The sequence below is a fragment of the Pelecanus crispus genome, chromosome 3 (assembly GCF_030463565.1).
Source record: "Pelecanus crispus isolate bPelCri1 chromosome 3, bPelCri1.pri, whole genome shotgun sequence".
NCBI classification, from domain to species: domain Eukaryota; kingdom Metazoa; phylum Chordata; class Aves; order Pelecaniformes; family Pelecanidae; genus Pelecanus; species Pelecanus crispus.
This window is the reverse complement of record NC_134645.1, coordinates 60,589,779-60,611,590: the sequence shown is the minus strand read 5'-3', so window position 1 is coordinate 60,611,590 and position 21,812 is coordinate 60,589,779. Positions and strand designations below refer to the sequence as shown.

General features: G+C 42.2%; 1 protein-coding gene across 1 annotated transcript; it reads right to left on the bottom strand.

The window, feature by feature from the left end:
* Positions 1-343: 343 nt before the first annotated feature.
* Positions 344-6,847, bottom strand: VIP (vasoactive intestinal peptide). Its single transcript, XM_075707702.1, has 6 exons — positions 6,735-6,847; positions 4,936-5,076; positions 4,448-4,552; positions 2,697-2,816; positions 1,899-2,007; positions 344-352 (listed from the first exon to the last, which is right to left on the bottom strand). The coding sequence occupies exons 1-6, from the start codon at positions 6,845-6,847 to the stop codon at positions 344-346; spliced, it is 597 nt and encodes a 198-aa protein (XP_075563817.1).
* Between the last annotated feature and the right edge of the window lie 14,965 nt (positions 6,848-21,812).

The following is a 21,812-nucleotide window of genomic DNA, read 5'->3' as shown; positions in this document are numbered from 1 at the left end:
AGTTGTACCACACCTAAAATAAGCCAATTAATTAGTAATGATGGGGTCTTTTCAGAGGCACACTCATTTTCAAATGAATTTATTGAAGTAAAGGATTTACAGCATATGGACTCACAGACTTCTCATGAGTTAAACTGGCATCCATATGTACAGCTTCCAGTAGAGAACTCTAGAGTAATATTTACAATGTAAATATCAACTTTTATTACATAAGAAACAAATATATCACAACTTTCACTTCACAACATATTTGTTCTGGTTTGATGACTAAAGTCATCTCTTTGAAATACTATGTGGAACTCAAAAATAGCTTGTTCTTGCCATAGACTTTACCAGGTGTCCTTCAGAGGTCCTGAAAAGCAAATGAAAAATATGTTTTAAAAGTAATTTTCGTAAGCAGTTGCATCATGAGGTGTATAAAAGCAGACAGCAGGCAAGAAGTAACACTTGATACAAAACAATTGCTGTGCTTGGGACTGACAAGCATGAGATGGAGTTATTCACAGGAGCTTGGTGGGCATTACAGCCAGCAGACAAGGCTGTAGGATGAGACAGAAAGGTTAAAGAATTAGGCAAAAACGTTACTGCACATTGGCCTACAGGGCAGAACAGCTCACTTTGAAAACAGCTGTATCCTTGAAATGAATACATGAATTCGGTTTGCTTGATACACACTACACCAGCAACTGGGCACTGAGATAAAACAACCAGTAACAGTCAATACTGAGTAAGCAATTCACCTATAGGGAGATCTGGATCATCAGTACAGTCCATAAAAAAGGAAAGGACTGAAAATATTTCCAGGAAGACACCTGTGACCTGCTGCACCACAATTCTCTCTCACTTCGTCAATGCCAGAAGTTTTAGAAGGTGCAAAATCCAGGAGCAGGTATTTCTGCAATAATCTTGTCTAGAAAGAACATTGCTTTCCTGAATCCCATCACTTACAAATTGTTTTGCTCCAAGGCACAAGCAGTTTATGTCCTTTCTAATCTTTGAGAACTTTAGAGGAACTGCCGCATTTGTGGAAAGGAAAAGAACACTTTCAGTCTTGGAAGGAAACAACAGTTTGGAGAAATGTCTTTTCTTTTATCCTCCCTTTGCCCCCACCCCCAAATGCTATCTTCAAGAGTAGCCTTTTTTCTTACTTCTTGTTGAGACACAGCTGAATGCAAAAAACCATCCTATCATCAATTTCATAATACACTTTCAAGCATACCAAGCCCAATTCACTTCTACGTTACCCTTTCAATTTTATGTCCCTGCAAGTGCTGTCATGTAGAAGGGTTTACATTTCAGTAAACCAAAGAAACAGATTTGTGAATGATTTTAGGAAAATAGTAGTAGCTAAATGGAAAACAGTAACTGCAATATTTGCATGCCAGACAATCCCTCTGCAGCACACCTTAGATGGAAGTCAAGTGCTTTCTTAATGTTTAGGGTTCATGCCACTGATCCTCTTAGTTCTTGGGGCAACTCCTTTCTAATGAAATAGATGTTAAACAAAATGTGCAGCTTTTTTTTTTTAATGAAAAGAAATATTCTTGAGTTTCTTCTCTGAGGAAATAATAATCTTTGTAATTAAAAATGAGTCAATTCTGGTTTTATGCTGCAGTGCACACAAGTTGAAACACCCAAGTGGGTTAGGTGCATTATTAACAGTGCCATTTAATTAGGAATTTTCAATAACAGCAATCATGGGATAACTTAATTATTGTTATTAAAATGATTATTATATTCAGACACAATCCCTATAGAAACACACAGCATTTCAGTGAACATGGCTCTTTCTTAGATGATTCTGCTCTTCTGATAGGCCATGCTTCATGTATGATTAATCTCATTTTATGGGTCAAGTCAAGTAACAGATAGCAAAAGGAAAGAAAATCTGGGCATACCAGTGGGAGGTGGCTCAGCAGCTCATCTACAGAATCATAGTTTTCTGAAAAGGAAGGTTCCACAAGTTCTGCTTCATCTCGAAGTTTAGCGGGGTTTAGCTCTTCCTGGCTGTTGTGGATCAGAAACAAGTTTTATTGCTCTCAGAAGAAAAAGCAAACAAGCAAGCAAAGCCTTCTTCTGCCTGTAGCTATTGCACGTTTTGTTACACCAAAGTGTTATAAATCACATGAAAGAGCATGTTTAATGAATGTTTAGTGAAGAGACATGATATTTAAAAGCAGTTGTCTAAATGAGTGAGTGTATAAACAGAATATAAGCTCTGCAAAAACATACGCTGGCACTGCTCACCTATACTGATTAGGATATATGGTCTTTCTGTGACTTCTAAATTTTCATTTGATGTGTTTACTTAAAGGCAAATTTTCAACAAATAGCACATTTTCTTTGTAAAATTGTTGTTCATGTTCCATAGCTCTGTGGATTTTTTCTTAAGAGGTTTTTTTATAAATAATTGGTTTTTTTTAAGAAAAGATTTTTAAGAATCTGTCAGAAACTTTTTAAAATTTCCAGATGCTGTCTCCTCTTTATTCTTTTATTCTAATCTAATTGTAGTGTCTGTTCCAGTCTGGAAGAAAATGCTGCTTGTATTTGAAAACCATGTTATAAACTACATTATAAAGTCATTAATGTTCATTGCCTTTTGTTTGTCCTCTCTGTATACATATGTGGGTATAAATCTTTTCTGTCTTAATACCATACAAGTATGGAAACAATACATATTTGCTTTCTTGTAGTACCTTCTTTTTCCAGTTAAAACTGAGTTTAAGTATTTCTTCACAGCCATTTGCTTTCGAAAACGGCTGTAGTTGTCAGTGAAGACAGCGTCAGAGTGACGTTTGACAGGACTGTCCTGGGAGCTGGCACTGCAACAATTACAAAGAAAAATTAATAGACAATATCCATTTGAAAGAAGATACCATTAAATGAGTGAAACAAATTTTACAATGTTGATTAGCTAAATAAAATAAAATTTTCATTTCGGCTTTCATTTCCAACTATGACTTTGGATCTTTCTTCTGTTGAAATGGTAGGACTGGATGATCTTAGAGGTCTTTTCCAACCTAAATGATTCTATGATTCTATGAAGAGAAGCCACTGCTTCCATTGCTTACTATGTATTTTAACAGTAAGGATCAAATTCTAAGGATTGGTATTCAGTCTTTTTGGGCACACCTTCCACTGATTTCTTTCTCCTGCTCAACTTTGCTACAGCCCATGCAATTAGCATCCATATGTAATGGTTTCTGGAGTCCCTGTCCAGGGATTCTGCAGGATCAAATGGCTGAGTGTGGATTTCACAACTCCCTCCTGTCTGTTCTCATAGCCCAGGTTACTCTTTTTAATAAACTGACTTTATTCTGATTCCTATCATTTGCGTCAATGTGTTTTAGCACAATGCCAAGGTGCAGACTGGTTTAAGCCACAGTGAGCTCTTAAAGGACCTGGTCACTGTTCATATTGAACTCAGTGAAGACGGAGCCTGCCTCTGAGGAAAGTAAGAGTGTAGCATCACATACGTCACATGTAGCATCACATAGCTACAAATGGTTGTTTTAAGGAGGTATCAGGAGACAAAACACACCTTGTGAAATCCAAACTTGGAGGCCTATTTTTCATGCACAATCTTGGGAAGCCTCAGTGTGTTCTGCTTTAAATAATCTATGTTAGTTTATGGCATATGAGAAACTGGCACTATATGTTCTGGAATAAAGGCAGCATTGACATAAATGCAGGACCTAATTTTCACTCAGCTTTTGAGCATACAAAGTAGGCACTCAAAGGAACTGCCATATTGGGTCAGACCAAAGTATTCTACTATTCCATTCCCAAGAGTGCCCAATAGCTGCTGCCTAGGGATACGAAAACAGGGGAAGTATGCAGTGATCCTTCCCAGCATCCTGCAACCATTACTTTATGAACGTCCTGCTCTGGAAGCTGCATCCAGAGCCCTTGTCTATGGATTTGGCTAATTCTTTTTTGAATTCTTCTATCATACAGATGTCCCAAACATACGGCAATATGTTCTACAGTAGGAAAAACATCATTCCTTTTTGTTTTCACTGTAAACCAACTGTTTCTTAATTTCATTGAGCATTCCCCTGTTGTTACGTAAGTACTGAGTGATCAATCATTTTGCATTTACTTTTGCCATTCATCCTCCAAGCTAGTAAAAACACTACCAGAAAAAAAAAAAAAAAGCAAATTGGCGTGATAATCGTTACAATATTGCCAGTATTTATTATCAGTGCTGTGTGCAGTGTCTGTTGCTCTACCCCTCACAGCTGTATCAGGAATAAATAGTAACATATTAATTTAGTAACAAATACCAATAAATTGTTATAGAGGTTGTTCAGCTCCCCCATCATCATATCAGTTTCTCTTTCATTATCTCTAAATTGCAAAAATAAGAACTTAGGTACAGAAGGGTAAAAAATTGCCAATGAAGTCAGCTAGGAAAAAACTCTACCTAATGTAAGTGTCACCTCACCTAACTCGTTTTCTAATAAGCGAATGCAGATATGTCTTCACAGCAAGTTTAGCCAAAAGATGGCTGCAGACACTGGTGAAAATTCCATCAGCATGCCTTGCATTTCTGAAATGGACAATAAATAAACTCTACAATACAACCTGGGTTCATATCATTTTGATAACGTTCATTTTGTAAACATACTGCTTTCCTTAAGTTATCTATTGTACATATTAAATTAAGCTAATTTCATAAAACAACTTCCAGATTTTCACAATACACTTTTTAGCCCTTCTTGGGAAGTGAATGAATTTGTCATGCCAGAATGGCAATGCAATCAACACTTCTGCAGACATTTCTACTGCTACCAGTATTCAACCAGAGGCCATGTGGTTTTTTCTGTAACTGGTTCTTCCTTTCCTATTTCTCAGTTTGAAAATGTGACCGATCTTCTGGCATAATTCAAGTAGTGCATCATCATTTGTACTTATGATAATAAAGAAACTCACCTATCAATAATTCTGGACAGGTCAAAATAGAATTTCTCATTTTCAGGTAATGTGTTCTGCAAGGTGTCTGATTCAGACTTTAATGACCCATGGGCATGGTCAGGTTCACTGGCTCCATCAAATGGCATTCTGTTTCCCAATCTGTTGGAGAAGGAAACCATGTGAAGTACAGTTAGCTGAGGACATGCAGCACTTCACTGCAGCTCACATTCTAGTTTGTGTCAAAATGCGCATCTACCTACTGTAATCGGTAAGGCATTTTCAAGTAGTCTGGATAAAACAAAAATCACTTTCAGGTATAATCCATGCTCAGTGATGGAGTAATCGACATAACAGATCCTTCTCTATTGCATATTTTCTAGATATGTGTTGTCACTGCACACAATTTATTCCAGTGAACAGTGCATAATGTAAGGCAATCACAGCTCAAGTGACAACCATGAAGCTTTTCATAACAACTCTATTTTACACACACGATGGATGGAATTACCAGCCTCCACCCATGCAAAGTGAAAACAGTTCCTGTGAAGTACATACCTTCCAATCAAGACTTAAAATGTGCATGGAAATGCAGTATGAAACAGTTCCTAGGCCTTCTCTAAAGAAAGTAAATACACCCTCGAGAACTTCAAACTAAATATGAAGTGCAGTCATGTATCTCTACGTGGTTTTATTCTCTCATGTTTAAATTAATTTGCTAGTTGCAAGTTAAAGAAGGTTCACATTTTATCTTTTAAAATGTATCACGGCAATTGCTCTGTATAAACCGATTTACATTTACTTCACATTTTCGTAAACTGCTGTTTCTTATGATGTGTCATATTTTATCAAGGGCAATCTGACTGTGTAGCAGTAGTTTGGCATCAGAGGTTTCTTCTAGCTGCTCTTATGTTCTGTGGCAGACAACAGGCTCCCATCGCTATAGTGAACCCCTGCGTGTGACGATGTGCAAAAATCACATACTAAAACCAGGATAGGCTATCGGCCTTGTAATTTTGCAGTCATTGTAACTATTAGTACTACATATGTATCTGAGGCATGTAAGACTTCTGTCTGGCAAAAAAAGTAATTTGCTGTGTAAAATAAACCAACTCAAGTCACACCTTTTTGGAAATCGGTTGCTGTGCTGTTTTTCTATACCATTGTTCATTGGTCTTTTTACACTTTATGCTCCTCTTACGTGAAAGTAAAACGTACCTTTCTGCGATCGGATTTAATTTAGTTAGGCAACGAACAACAACTCCAACAATTCGAGGCATGCAGCAGCACAAAGACTACACGTCGGTCCGTACGGACCGCTCCCCCCTCACTCACGATTTAGGAATTTTTAGTACGTTCGACTTTGCCTATGTGTGCCTCTGCTTTTTAAAAGACGCGCCCGCCTAGCTGAACTTCGGGGATAAAGGAGCTTTCCCACGGGAAAAGCCGAGGCCGTTTTGGCGGACACGCAGCGCGCCCACGCACCCCCCGCGCCCCACGCCGCGCTCCGGCTCGGGGGGCAGCGTCGCTGCTGGTGCCTCGGAAGGTGCGTGGGTGTCTGGGGGGGCGCGGGGGGGGTGACAGGGCAGGTTCGGCGGGCACCAGCGGGGCTTGGCCGGGCGCGCTTGACCGGAGCCCCGGCGCGGAGGTGCGCAGCCGCCAGCTCCCGAGCGAGCCCCCCGGCCGGCGGCGCCGCGCTCTCGTCGGAAGAGCGCAGGGGAAAGCGGCGCTTCTCACAGCCCCCACCACCACCCCCCGACCTCCCCGCGGAGGGCAAGCCCGGGCGGGGGGCGCGGCGCGGCGCGGAGCGCGGCCCTTACCGGGGGACGGGCGGGAAGGCGGCCCCCCGCAGGGGCAGCGCCCGCGCCCGCCAGCAGAGGGCGCTGAGGAGGGCGAGGGCGAGGAGGCGCGGGGAGGCGCCGCGGTGCTCCATGGCCGCCACCTGCGGAGGGAAGAGCGCAGCCGTCACCCGCCCGCCCGCACCGACCGGCCCTGCGACGGGGCGACGGCAGCCGCCGACCCGGCCCCGGCCCCGGCCCCGGCCCCGGGCTCGCCGTGGCGGGGGAGCTGCCGGCGGGCTGGGAGAGCTGGCGCCCTCCAAGGCGACCCCCGGCGCGGTGCGGGAGGGCAGCGGCGCCCGGGTCTTAGCGACAGGTAATTTTTAAGCGGTAGAAAAGAAGGGTCCCTCCCCGGCTGCCCTGCGCGCTCAGACCCGCTCTCCGCCACCCGACGGCTTGCAGGTCTGGGAGGGGAGGGGAGGTCCAGGAGGGGAGAAGGGGAAGGGGGGACGGGGACGCCCTCCTCATCGGCTGGGAAGTTGCCGCTGCGGCGGAGGGGAAGTTACTCACGGAGCCGCGAGTCCGTCGGTGGGGCCGGCCGGGCGCGGAGCGGAGCGGAGCTGAGCGGAGCGGAGCGGAGCGCTGCGCTGCTGGGGGCCTGCGCCCTGCCCCGCTGCGCGGCTGCCGGGGCGGCGGCGGTGGAAGAGGAGGAGGAGGAGGAGGAGGAGGAGGAGGAAGAAGAGGAGAGCTCCGTCTCGCCGCACGCTCTGAGCTGCCCGCCGCGCCGCCGCGTTTTATAGCGTTTACACGTTTCTGCTTCTGAACAAGCAATCACGTTACTGGGGAGACGTCACCCTTCCCAAGGGGACGGACGCTTTGTTCAGGACAGTCAGAGACTTAACATTTAACTCATGAGCAGCCGCGCACCCTACCTCCTCCCCACCCCCACCCGCCGCTATTATTTGATTTATATTAATGAGTGAGTTTTGCCGGGAGCAGGGCCCCGGCGGCAGCGTCACCGCGCCGCGCAAAGCGGGGGAGCTGGCGGGGGTGCGCCCCCCGCACCCCCCCTGCCCGCACCCGGGGCAGCCGCGAGGGGAGGCGGCTGCACCCCCCGGGGCCCTTCCCTCCCGCCCCGAGTGCTTCCCTGCGGAGCCCAGGGGTTGCTCCTTTCCCTAGCTCTTCGCCGGTGTTTTCAGGCACGGCCGGTCCCTCTCTGTCCCCGCCGCATGCCCGTCCCTGCCGGGCCTTCCCGCCCGGGGCTCGCCGCCGGACGGGCCGCCGCTCGTACGAGCCGCAGCGGCTGAGCACGTAGGGGCTACGCTGCAGGGCGGTGGTCTTAAAATCTACGGGCTTTCTCTTGATTTTAGCAGGCGGCGGGGTGTCTAGCAGGCTTTGCTTTTTCGTTTCAACTGTGCGTGCTCGTGGGAAACGGATCGGCCCCCACCATCCAAGCACCGCTTGGCGCATCCGAGCGCCGCAGGTGCTGGGAACCGTCCCGGGGATCCCAGCGCCGGCACCCTCTGCGCGGGCGCGCAGGGAGCGCGGCTGGAGCGCACCTTAAAGCCCCGTGAGCGGGAAGGGGGCCACTCTTCCTTCTAACGTGTCTCAAGCCCAAACGTCGGGGCTGGAGTCACTGCCACAGCAAGGGAGAATCAGATAGTTTCAAGCCTTCGATTTTCTCCTTCGAATTTTCCCTGCCTCAGAGACATCTGTGGGCAGCGGGGAGAGAAACACGGGGAAAGTGGGCGTGGGGCCCGCGGGCGGGCCGGCAGGGCTGGGCTGTTCCTGCAAGCACCTCTTCAGTGTCTCACCGTCTTTTCAGTGCCTGCCCTGAAATACCTGCCAAAGAATCGCAGCAAGAATTTCAGCTGAAAAGGTCATTATCTTCTTTTTTTTTTTTTTTTCCTTGAGCCTTTGTGCCTCTAATCCTCCTACTCAGTAAGTAACGATTGTACCAAATCCATACAGACGATTTCACCATTTCTTCTTACTGCGAATAAGTTTCTCTGTTTCATGTTTCACTAAAGGTTAGGCAGGCTCAACGCCGAAGATTCTGCGATGCTTAATCACATTTTCTAATTCAGTTACATAAAAGTTAAGTGAATTAGATTAAAAATGCCTGGAAATTTGTTTCTCGGATGACAGCTGTGACTAAAACCAGAGTTCCTGCAGTAGTCTAATTTCAGGAAATTTTCCCCTTGTTACTACATAACTAGAGGTCGAAGAAGCAATTCTGCTCTGGAATGACGAGATGAGCATCAATAGCACCGTATTCCCCTCACCCCTCAGAAATAGCCCAGCTAGGGCGTATAGGCGTTGTGCTGTATACACGACCCAGGAAAGTTCAATGGACTTTCACCCAAGTGCTGGAAAGAAGAGAGAGGAGAAGAACCCCGTCTCCTGGGTGGTGGAAAGAGCGGGGAGGGGGTGAAGGCGGCTCTCGGGCCGGAGGGTGCTGGCACCCCGCGGCCAGCGCTGCGCTGGGCTCGGGGGGGCCGGAGCACCCCAGCTCCTCTGCCCCGCTTCTCAGCCCCCCTCCTCTGCTCCTCTCCTCAGCCCCGCTCCCGCCAAAGGCGCCGCTGCGGCAAAAGCCCGAACTCAGCCGGCAGCAGGAATGGGAGAAGAAAGGAAAAGTTTCCTTTCAGCATCGCCTGGGCTAGCGCAGCCCGGAGAGGCGGGTCCCGCAGGAGTCCTGCGGGCTGCGGTCCCTGGGAGGGAGGAGGGGAGCCGCCGACTAAATCTGAGGGATATGTGAAAAACAAGTCTGTTGTCAGTTGCTACGTGTGTGCTATATGGGTGGCTGCATGCTGTGAGGAAATGCATATAGACTGCACTGCCAAAAAAATTTGAGAATCACTGGTAAATCAGTACTTTTTTACCATACCATACCATACCATACCATACCATACCATACCATACCATACCATACCATACCATACCACACCACACCACACCACACCACACCACACCACACCACACCACACCACACCACACCACACCATACCCACTTATTTACCATACCTGGTAAATCTGGTTTGCTGTAGCTTTGTTCCCCTTTTCACAGGTAGTACACTGGATTGGGCAAGGGAGTAACATGCTGCAGGGCTGGCTAAAATGGCCTCGGAACCTCTCTAGGGGTGGCAGTATCACTGAAAAAAACCCTCTCTATAGCCCCTTTAATGATCTGAGCAATCCTCAGTGCATCTAGTCTTACAATACCATCGATTTTCCCTATTCTATAGGCAAGAAACTGGGTCATAGGGAGATCAAGTGGATTCCCCTTGTTTACCAAGGAAATCTCCATAGGAGATTTGAATTGACCCCAGATGTCCCAAGCACTTTTCAATTGCACTAACAATTGTCTGCGTTTCCCTTCAACACCCTGCTGCACTCATCCTCTCATCTCCTCTTCTTGAATCAAGACAAACTAAAGAAGAGGTGCTACCTCTCCCTTTCTCCTTAGTCCTTCCTCTCATTTCTCAAGAGGATTTTCATTGAGGGAGGTTGTTTTGGGATGACTGAGAAGGGTTTGGGGTGTCAGCCCAAATTATAGTCTTTTCCAATTTTTTTTTTCCTGAATCTTACATACAGTATTATTTCCACAACATGTCCAGATGTTTTGATAAAAGCAAGTCATTAAAATGAAAATAAATCTTTATAAACAGAGAAAAAAAAACCCTTTTCTGTAGGAGTCCTGAGTCCTTTAAGTACTAGGCAGATGGACCCTTTTCGGATGGTAACTCCTACTGTCTTCTACTGACAGAAACTCTACCCTTTCAGGAAAGAGTCACTTAGAAAAAAAATAGTGCTTGGGAACTTCTCTGGCATAATAATTAGACACAGGCAACTTTTGGGAAATCAAGTATTTTGCAGTGGCTAATACAGGTATCCTGATGCATAGCAGCCCCACATTTACTGAACCTTCTATCTTTGGTCTAGATCTTATCAAATATCTTTTGGTTACTCTTCACTCTTGCTTTATTTTCTTTAATGCTCCACTTAACAAAAAAAAAAAGGGGGGGGGTTATAATCATAAAATGGCATTATTTGGGAATGATGGAAAACCGATTAGACAAGATTGAGCAAAGAGCAGAAGCTTGTCTGAAAGTTTATCTCACCATTTGTATACAAACTTGTGTGATGTATCAAGTATTACCTAAAATAGCTACCTCATCTGGGGGAAAGAGATTTGGGAGTTTTTAGGTTTGTTAGTTAGATTTGATTACTATTTTTAACATGTAAAACACTGCCGAAATTGACGGGCTAAAGAAACTCTTAAAGCCAAATCCTTAGATGAGAGAAATCTGCTTAGTTCCATGGAGGACTTGCTTAGCATTTACCAGATTTATCATGTAATTGTATTTTAAAAAGATAAATTACATCAGCAGTAGAAATATAGTTTTACTTTGAAAAAAACAGAAAAATAATAAAAGACTTGTTTTAGGGCTTGCATATTATATCAGAAAAAGAAACTTCTACTGACTCATGAGCTCTACCTCACGAATCATTGGGTCTGCAGAATATCCCTCGTGCATTACAGCTCATGTTCCTGTAGATGAGTTCAGAAACTCTGCCTTTGATCCCATAGCTGTATCACATCGATCCATGAGTTTTTAGAGCTTATAGAGCAGATTGATGGAGCACTACCATTCAGCAGCTAGCAGAACAGCTTTTCTGACTTCCACAAAACAGATAACAGAAGAAATGTCAAGAAACTGTATATGAAGAGTAAAAAATACAAATAATAAGTGATAAGCTAACCTTCCCTTCTCTAATCCTTTAATGGCAAGATTAGCATAGTCTCCAGCTTACGCTCTCAGCACCCTGGTGCCTTGCTTGGTCCTACTCTCCCATAAATATTCACATTCCTCAATATCTCCTGGCTGGAAAAAATGGATGGGGTCACTTGCTGAAATTTGTCCCAGCTTCACTCCCTTTGCAGCTATCTGTGAACACTTCTCTAGGAGAACTAAGAAGAAAACCATCAGTTCATTCTTTTACCTAAGTTTTATTTCAAAAGCACAGTCCCCGTTCCATCATACCTTTAGCTTGAGTCAGTTCTGCAGACTCAGAAATGTGATGGTAAACAGAATAAAACACAGACAAGTATTTTGCAATTGAAAACTCATGACTTGCTTCCTGCAGCAGAAACATTCAGCAGAAGAGTGCTTGTCTCCTCAGTTTCCAGGCTGTGAGGGCATCATGCAGATGGAACTGGGCAGCCTTCATTTCCTCTCTCACCCTTCCTGAGCCCTGCTTTCAGGTCACAAGTGTGGATTCTCAGAGCAGAGTCATTAACTGGAGTAAACTCCTGCAACAAGTAAATTGTATTAACAAATATGCCTACTATGTACAACACTTGTACAAGTCTCTCCTGTTCTAGATGGTACTTTTGCATTATGACTCTGTGTGGGTTAAAAATTTTCAAAATCAATTTTTAATATCACTGGAACATTTGGATTATGCCCATGACTCCCAACCACTCTTCCACCTCTTGCATTAGTACATCCTGACATGTCATTGACACAGACATGCTTGACTAGAACTTCCCAGTGGATACGATGATGAGAAAAAGGCATGCAGGAGAGCTGCTGACTCCAGTGGTACTCCCAAGGGTCTTTTCCCCTTGTCTATCATGCTATCTAACAAAACTCTTATAGCTTGTAGTTTAGTTCTATGTTTTTATGCCGCCTGCTCCTTCACCCCAAAGTGCAATTTCAGCTTCTCTCAAAGACTCCAAAACAGTTTGGGATAGACATTTTGTTCTCCAGGTGTTTATGCTGTTTGGTATGTGCTTGAACTACTGCTTCATGTCTGTCTGGTTCATGGTACGCAGCTGTCCTAGAAGTGTGAGTCCAAGTTCTTATTCTTTAGCATGGATGTAATGTTTTTGCCATTCCCCTCTGAATATCAGACACATGTATTCTGCATTCATTCCTTCAGGAAGATCTGTGACTACGCAAGCTTCAACAGCAGCTTTAATATTTCTTTTTTTTTCTTTCAAAGCAATCTCCTTTTAATGCTTCACCTAACTTTTTCATTCACCTTAAAACCCAGAAAATCACATAGTAATACAAAGCTTGTCAGGAGGCAGAGTATTTTCCGTTTTGGTCATGTTGGATATCCTTTGTTTTTAACAAGCTGTCTGAAATATGTCCTATTCCTACCAGCACTGTTATAATTTTCAACCTTCAGCAAAGGATCAGATGATACTTTCATCATAAGAAATGTGCTCCTCCTCCTGCAGCTGCCCCATCCCATTCCTGTTCTCTGCAAATCCAAAATAAACTCTGTGTATGTCAAGAATGTATGTCTTTAAGATGCCACAACCATCAGACTCAGCTTCCCACCCATTTTCAGCCAACTCTTTGCTTCACAGAGTTTCGAGGTTTTCTACATAAATCAACTTGTCTATACAAAACTGGGCTTTCTATGGTGAACCTTGAAAAATCACTTTATTTTTCATGGTATTCTGACATATGTAAGTTTCTCTAAGCTAATATCTGATTGTCTAAACAGATATTAAGAACTACCTTTCAAACCTGCATCCCTACATTTTCACCATGCTTTTGGGCCTGTCACCTGTACTGTATGATACCTTTTGAATATTCTTTTGCCTCTAGCTTTACAAAAGGAATACAAAATGGAAATAACCTCCAGAATCCTTTCAAATTACCTGTTAAAAGTAAACCCCTTACAACAATGCTACAGTGGAGCGCAAAAGTTAGAAGGAAAGCCTGAGAGCAAACATGCCTGGGGCGGTTTATCTTACTCTGATTTGCTGTTGTCACTCACCTCATGGAGTTTTGCTGCACGTTCATCAGGAGCTCAGAGAATCCAAGAAACTAATGGTGCTAATGGCGCTAATGGCTAGGAGCACATCTCCAGATGCAACTGAGCTGTTAAAAGTCCCTTTGCCTTCCTACCCACTTCCTATACTGACTGCAAAAAAACCGTGAAGTATCAGAGAATTTAGTCCATTTATACATTTGTAACTGTATGATTGGAATCTTTCATGAGATGTATACATGATGTGTATATAACATCTATGCTGAAAGGTCTGCGATACTTCTCCAATTTTGCATAGATCCTTTTCCCTATGTATAGTACAAGATCCTGGTTCTAGATTGCATGGCCAAATTCTTTTTGTGATCCCCAGTGAACATTGCTGCTATTGCACTGTCTGGAAGCTTGTGAGAGCAGACGTATCATCTCAGAATATAGAAAAACCCACGTCAGTCGGGCTGGAAGGCACATCTTAAGATGCTAATTATGCCAGGATAACTTTGTCCCTTGAACTGACCTAATCATCACAAGTTCTTTATTTACCAAGCTGAAAAAAGCAACCATCTAAAAGCTACGGCAGAAACAAGCTAAAAATGCTTCAGTCTCAAGCAATTACCACTATTGTCTTCATGGAAAAAGAGCTGAGAAAGGTTTTCTAAAACTGTCCATGTGTATAAAGGGCATAGTGTAACGTGCTGTCTCTTAGCACTACTCTAAGCCTAATGTACTTTATTATGGCTCTGAAAATCTATGTTCACATTTAGTTTCCATGAAGAAGGCATATAGAAGTAAGTATCAACCTGTTAGTTTACCATCCCTAATAAATTATATAATTTGGACTTAACTGTTTTCAATATTAGTTATGGAAGAATTTTTGTAGTGTTCATGGACAAGAGACATAGAGTTCCAACCTAGCTTATCATTTAGTTCAACTCCACAGATCATCGGAACAAACAATAAACTCCTACATCTTGTTTAATTGGCTTCTTAGCCAATACATCAATGGCTCATTATCCTTTTTGTCCTACATGAAGGGTTAAAAATGTTCCACTGAACGTAGCACTGAAGTCAATATATTCCACTTTATTAAGTACACATAAATAGGTCCAATACCAGTAGGATTCTAAGGGATTTGGGGAGGCGAAGATTGTCACAAAGATAAAAGATTAATAGGCACAGCAACACCTTTGATAGCCATCATATGGGCTGTCAACATGTACGTGTATAATTATATTCTGCAATTTGTTTGGGTTTTTGAATTTGACAGACGAGTGAAAGTAGTTTCTGCAGAAACAAGCGAAACATTCAACACTGGTGCTAAAACAACTAATGCAGTATTTTCATTTCTATTGAATGTTAATATTAAAATGTTGCTAACTGTTGAACCTAAGCAATGAACCTTAGCACCTTGAAATTTGCTGAACTTTGTGCTCACATTGTAAAAAAAGCATGAATTTATAAATTATTGATCTAGATTTGAATCTTGTTCCTGGTGACTGTGTCAATCGTGCAGTTACGTCGATAGCTGCACAGTAAAAATAACTGTATAACTCTTATCCAGCATGTAACTAGAGGATTTTTTATTATTATTTCATGGTAGTAGATAATTATTTTGTACAAGCCTTAAGTATAATTCCATCTCTCCAAGTCACAGGTAATTTTTTGTCTTACCTGAGGCATTTTCTGGTTTAATAGAAAAAATATTCCATAGATGTGGAATAACACAATGTCACAGTAGAAAATTATGTCACATAACACTGGGTGTGGAAAGGGCAGCAAAGTTCACATGTTGCAGGTGTTCTTCCTTGCCCTTGTTTCGAGAGATGGTCTCTGGTTGCTTCTAGCAGCATCAGCTCAGGTGGGAGAGTTTCCACACCGAGTTTTCCAGAATGATTAGAAGTTCATATCCAAAGGGGACTTCTTTGTCTATTGTCATTACTCAATGAGTGTGGTCATTTCGAACACTGGGCTCAATTCCTTCACAGTGAAGGGGTAACAGAACAGTTGGCTCAAGGAGTTCTACCCTTCTCTCAGATCTTGGCACAAATATGTTGAATAGTATAGCTATGCTTTTTGAGAGAGTGGGTGGCATAAACTGAAGCTGAATCCATAGCCCCATCTTGGCCTCTGTTACCTTACACACAAGGCTCCATCCAGAGTTTAGTGGCTCAGAAAGCTCATCCTCACAAGCACAACTTGTGGCCCAGGTGTCTGTGATTAAGCAAGGTCAAGGATCAGCCTCTCCCAGGAAGCAATAAGGGCTGCATCTCCTAACTTGACTGACAACTCCCCACCTAGGAAAAACTTGCTGACTGTCATCTTGGAAGCTGAAGAGCTTATTAATGTTCCGTGTAGTCATATTTTACTCCTAGCTACCTGCCATGTACACTACCCAGTAAATAACTGTGTGTACTCATAAGGTTGCATACAATGCTGCTTGCAGAGTTTGTGCATACAGTAAAAGATACCCAAATAAAAATGTCCTAATAGTGAAAAAGTTACAAGGTCACTCAGCAATACATGTCATGTACAAATTTAAGAATACAAAAATAAGCCATAAGCAGGAGTCACTAAAACAATTCCAGACTCCTTTCTGCCTTGTCCTCCAGACAGTTCCAGGCAAAGCTGAACCCAAAGCAAGATTTCTCAGGATCCATCAGAATATAACGCATTTTGTCAATTCCTCATGCTGTCTAGAGGCAGTAGAGATTAGAGACAATCTTTTTATAAGTCTGTAAGAGATTGTCCTGCTGGGGACACTTTGTCTTCAGACAGTCTTGATTAAAAGCAGGATCGCTGTAATGTTGGCCTCAACCACCAGAGGAGAGACTGGCTATCTAATGCTAGAACTGTCTTTGCTCATCTTTGTTTTCCAAACCCACCTCTATAATTTGCCCCCAAAATGGTGCCCAGAAGTGATCTTTAGTCTTTCCTGCTGTCATCCTGTTTCATACGCACATCATCCAAAGAGATGAGATGATACAAAAAACACCTCTGTTGAACAGCGGAAGTGCTGAGACTCAAACAAAGCTGTGATTCAGGAGTTCCTAACCCTGCTCTCACATCAAATAGTAGAAAGGAATGGCCAAGCACTGATTCACCATGACCTCCATTGTCAGCCCCTCGTGTGTCTGCATAATGACGTTAAGGATCACCCTTACATTCTCACCAAACATTTTACGTGCTCAAAGAGTGACTGAGCAGGTGAGATAGGCAGAGTAGTCATCTGTTTTGAAAGAGCGGAAACTTTCAACAAACAGGAATCACTTGACAGATACAAATTTTGTTCTTAAATTAGGCACTAGAATGATGTGGTTTGTGGAATTATATTCTGATTCAGCAGTTATTAAACATACAACTACTCTCATTGCAGTCAGTAATGGAGCAATATCGATTAAATTGTCAGTGGTCAGCCAAAGCATTTAGAGGGTTAAGGGTGAACAATCTGTTTTGCTGGATTGGGCTTATATAGCAAGGCCCTCAGTTTTGTGTCTAAAAACCCCATTTGGAAATCTACCCCTAAAGAACAGCAATATATAATATGGTATATTTCTTACTTTCTTTTGATTCACTATTCTGTTTTACTGGTAAGTGAACAGTTAGCCTTGAAAGTTTTTGATCACTAATGACTCAGATTTTGAGTACAATGTCAAGCTCAACAAGATTGTCTGAAACATTCTTGGTCTGTTTTTAAATCTTTGTAATATCCAACACTGGAAGCAGCTTTAAAATCACCCAGCCTTTCAATGTCTTACAGGTGCCTTGAAAGAAACAGGAACACCTGTTTATACCTCTGTCAACTGAGTAAATGCATTTAAATGTACGTAATGCTATCTAGCCTTCAGTACCCATAAAATGTCCGTGAGAAGGCATGCAGATGCGTGTGCTTTGTTATGGATTAGGGGTGACCAAATCAGGAGAGAGCCTTTCAGGCATCTTTCAGGAACACTATCAGGACATTAAACACAGTCACACTTTCACTTGCTTTGAAAGTCATGGTAAATCCACTATTCTCTAACTTAGTTGGATTAGTTAAAGCCTGTCTTAGCCCACACTGACCTTTCTCAGTCCCTGTGTCTCTCCTCAATATTTTTGGTTTTACTGGGAATATTTCTGGCCTAGAGCAGGTTCCCTGGATTGGTGAAAGAGATGAAAATCTGCAGAGGCTTAACTTTGGTGTCTTAGAAAGTTGGGTTTGTTTTTTTTTTTAAGCTAATACATTTCAAACATGATTAAGTGATGTGGGAACGTATTTGATGTTCAATTTCTGTTTCAGAAGTGATTCAATATCTAGAAGCATTTAGATGCTTTGGAAGATTTTATTTAGTGTATATACAAGCACCCAAAAATATATTTTTTGAGCACACAGGAATTTTTACAGGAGTTAGTTTTATGCTACACAAAATGTTCAAAAATATCTGCATCATGAATTAGTGCATTGTAGAGTTATAAGATTTTGCAAGGCAATTCAAAGTTTTACTAAATGAGGTCTGTCATTTAGTGCTGACAAAAAGGTGTCTGTATCTTTCCATGACATCTGCCCAAGGGATTACAGAAAAAAAAGAAAAAAAAAAAAAATCAGTGCTTTGATGCTGGCAAACTAGGGCTGGAGAGCTTATCACACGCAACCCAATCAATTCCTCAAAGTGATTCTCTGGATAAGAAAGTCATCTTCTCTGTTGCTCTGCAGAACAACAAAAGAATGGGATAGAGTGAAGATCTGTGTATTTTTATCATCATACTTATGCACAGAGAGAGAGATGGAACTTACTATGGAACTAAATAGAAAAGCACTAAATGAGAAAAAAAAAAAATCTACAGTCCCTCTAGAAAAGGTTTAAAAGGAATTCTTCTCTCCTACAAAAATAACTTTAAAAGATCACCAGGATATATAGCACAGGAACAGAGCATAGGTCTCCTCCTTGCCTCTCCGGTGTGCTTCAACTCAAGCCCTAGACTGGTCAGTCTAGAGGCTGAAGATTCATCCTATTTCAGTGCACAGCTAATCATCAGGAACTTCTCCATATGTGTCCAAAGAAATGCAAATTACTGCCAGCTGTGATTTGTGCTCTTGTCAAGTTGGAACAAGAGAGTGGCATCACCTTTCCTGTGTAGTCATCAATGTGCTGCCATAAAATAAAGCTGATCAATATTGATGCAGGTCTGCCCTGAACTAGATATGAATAATTTTGCATTCCAGTGCCTTTCCATACTGTCCCTAGTCATAGGGACATTGGACACTTATGTCCTAAATCAGCAAATCCAATTTCCTGCTATCTCATTCCCATCACTCTGCATAATCCCTTTCATGATTAAGCTACTCTTGTTTAAAAGAATTCCTTGCTCTAAAATAGTGCAACTGCTCTTTCACAGCCCTCAGCACACAATCACTTGATTCTGCTGCTAAATAGATGAGAACATGTCTCTGATGCAGAATGTCACCAGGAAAGCAGACAGGAAACATGTTTACAGAAATAGCTCCGCAATCCAGTCCATGCCTATCAGACGCAGTCACCCTCATACAGTAACATCACCACAAATCTGATGTGAGCCAAAAGCTTCCATAGAAGTTAAAAGGCGAAACAAGGCATGCAAACCAGACTTCTTTCTGAAGTTGCTTCCTCAGGCTGCAAACTGTTTGGGGGCATAAGCATGGAATAATGCACAGCCCACACCTAGCACAGTGAGGCCAGAGATCCTCAGTGGAGTCACTGGTGCTGCTGCTACAGTGTGAGACAGAAAATCAAGCTGGAAAAGTCTCCCCTTTCTTGCCCTGTGTGCTTCAAGAAGAGCTGCTTGGCAGCAATAGCTCACCTGTTGACTGCTGTAGTATTTTTCTCAAAACTCTCTAGTGCAGCTGGATGAAAAATACCAGGTCAGTTATAGCCACTATTAATATTCCATTGAAAAAGAGATTAGGATCATGTCATCTTTTTCAACGTTCAGAAAAGTAAATAAATAATTCCTTACAAAGTTATACAGAAACTCCAAACACTCCACCCCTTTGAAAACTCACTTTTATTAAGAGACTCAGATGAAGATATAGGTATTTTACGTGAGTTTTAAAACACTTTGTAAGGCTGATTTCTAAAATTCTGTTCTCTGCTTTGTGAAGTTCTATCAGCTCTGTTTTCCTTAACCTGCTCTGGACTTGGCAGAGGTAAATTTCCAATTAGTGTTTTCTTTCTTTTTTTCCAGAAGCTGTACTGCATCATAGACATCACCTAATTTTATCAAGTGCCTATAGGTCAGGGATCTGGCATGTGTCATTTCACCTCTGAGAGGATATTTCCAGTAAATGTAGTTTTCAGTTTATACTAAGAATGGACATTGAGATGACTCAAAAACTTCGTGGTAAATTGCAAGTGAATGTTAAAAATTTGATTTGGCAAAGATAGTACACGTTTGGTGTGTTACGGTATGATAATCAGTAGCTGTCTGGAGAGGTGATCAGCAGTTCTTCAGTAGGGAAAGTTCAAGGAATATAGCATGAGCTACTTTTGTAAATATGCTGGAACACGCCTATTCTCAGACAGAGAGCTGTCAAGTTTTGTCTTCTATATGAAACCAAAACTGGAGCAATTGTTTTTGTGCACATGGGCAATAATAGAATAGTGTTTCTCTTTATGAAGAGGAGAAGTAGCTCTGCTCACTTCAGGACAAGGTGTCAGGATATCTGGACAAGGTGTCAGGATATCTGGAGGCTGATCAAAGCTCTGCCTATCACTCCCTGTGTGATTCTGTGATCACATTCCCTGTGTGATCCCTTTTAATCGCTGCCTCTCACTGTGAAAATGTACTACATGCAAAATTATTGTGAAACTTGATTCATTGCTTGTGAATACTTTGAAACGTTGAAATCTGCAGTAATATATTCTTTTTAATTCAGCTCTTCTTTCCAGTATTTTAAATTGAAATAAACAGCTAGAAAAGACCATTACAATGAGCAACCATAATCTTTTGCATATCAACCACCCGATGATTCCTGAATCCCACAATTCAATTTGGGGGTTGATCCTGTGCAATGTGCTTTGGTCCTAATGCAAGCAAATGTGCATGAGTTCATTCAGCCATGAACCTTATAGTGATTACCCATCTACTTAAAGCAAGCATTTGTTCCAACACTTTGTGGATTGAAGTCTTAAGTACTTGGAAACCAGTGGATTTAAAATCTGTAAGCACTGTTATTTGTGAGAGACATTCTCACTTGGAATCCTTGGAAGGTGTTCTCGTATGGCAAATTCCAACTCTGACTTCATATAACATCTTCGGCTTTGGGGTGTCTCCCCACAGAAGCAGAGGAAGGACCAAGTCCTCATTCGCACTTCCAACTGTATCAGCTTGCATAATTAAAGATGATACCCTTCCCTTTAAAGAATCTTTTATGAAAGTCAACACATTTATCTTTAAGGAAAAACATGAGCTTGAGATTATAACATCTAACTTTATTTCACATTCTGAAGCTTCCAGAGTGCTTGCAAAACATTCACTTCAGACATCGTTTAAACTAGTAGTTAGGTATCTGACAGCCATACTGGTTACGCACCGAACAATCTGTGTTTTTAATCTCCCTAATCCAGGGGACGTAAAAAAATGCTTTGATATCCAGTATAGATTTCAGGAGGAAAAAAATACAGTACATTTAAGCTTTTCTTTCTACATCATTTACTAAATATAGTGTAATACAAGTAATAATATGCTATGGAAAGTTCTACTGTAATGTAATGTGCATTTACAAATCAGGAGTAAAAATTTACTCATGTAAAATGATTTCACTCTCAAGCAACAAACAGTTTTGGCCCTCTGGGTCCACACTGTAGGCCAAGTTGTCTCTTCAAAGAGTCTGACACACTCAATAAGTGAAGTGAGCAGGCTTGAATTCTGCTTTTCATAAGCATGTTAGAATAGGTGGCGTCACCTATTCTAGAGCTAGAACACTGTGAACGCGCTTGTGCATGCAATGAAGTTCACCAGACTAATAAGATTCTAAATGAAAAAAATATTATTAATGAATAAAATAACACAACTGTCTTTCTCCAGAGGACTACTGTTTTAAGTCCATAACGTGAGACCAGCCACATGCGGTTTTGCAGTCTTATCAGCAAGTCCTCAGTGTACTAGAACCCATAGTGTTTGCAGTGAAATGCTCTGTAAACTCTGTAAATGGTTGTTCTTCTAGCAATGACATATATGTCTCCAGAAGAGAAAATGTTGCACACTAAAAATAAAACAATTAAAGCCAGTCAGTTAAATGCATGCAAAATAATTTGCCTTTACACTAAGGAATACCTGTGGTTTACAGTAAGTAATGCTTGTAAGCTCAATGTTTGT

Coding starts and splice junctions, on each gene's coding strand:
- VIP (XM_075707702.1), bottom strand. CDS start 6,847: ATGGAGCACCGCGGCGCCTCCCCGCGCCTCCTCGCCCTCGCCCTCCTC. Junction 5,077..6,734: donor GCCTTCCCGCCCGTCCCCCG/GTAAGGGCCGCG, acceptor CTTCTCCAACAG/ATTGGGAAACAGAATGCCAT. Junction 2,008..2,696: donor GTTTTAACTGGAAAAAGAAG/GTACTACAAGAA, acceptor GATCCACAACAG/CCAGGAAGAGCTAAACCCCG.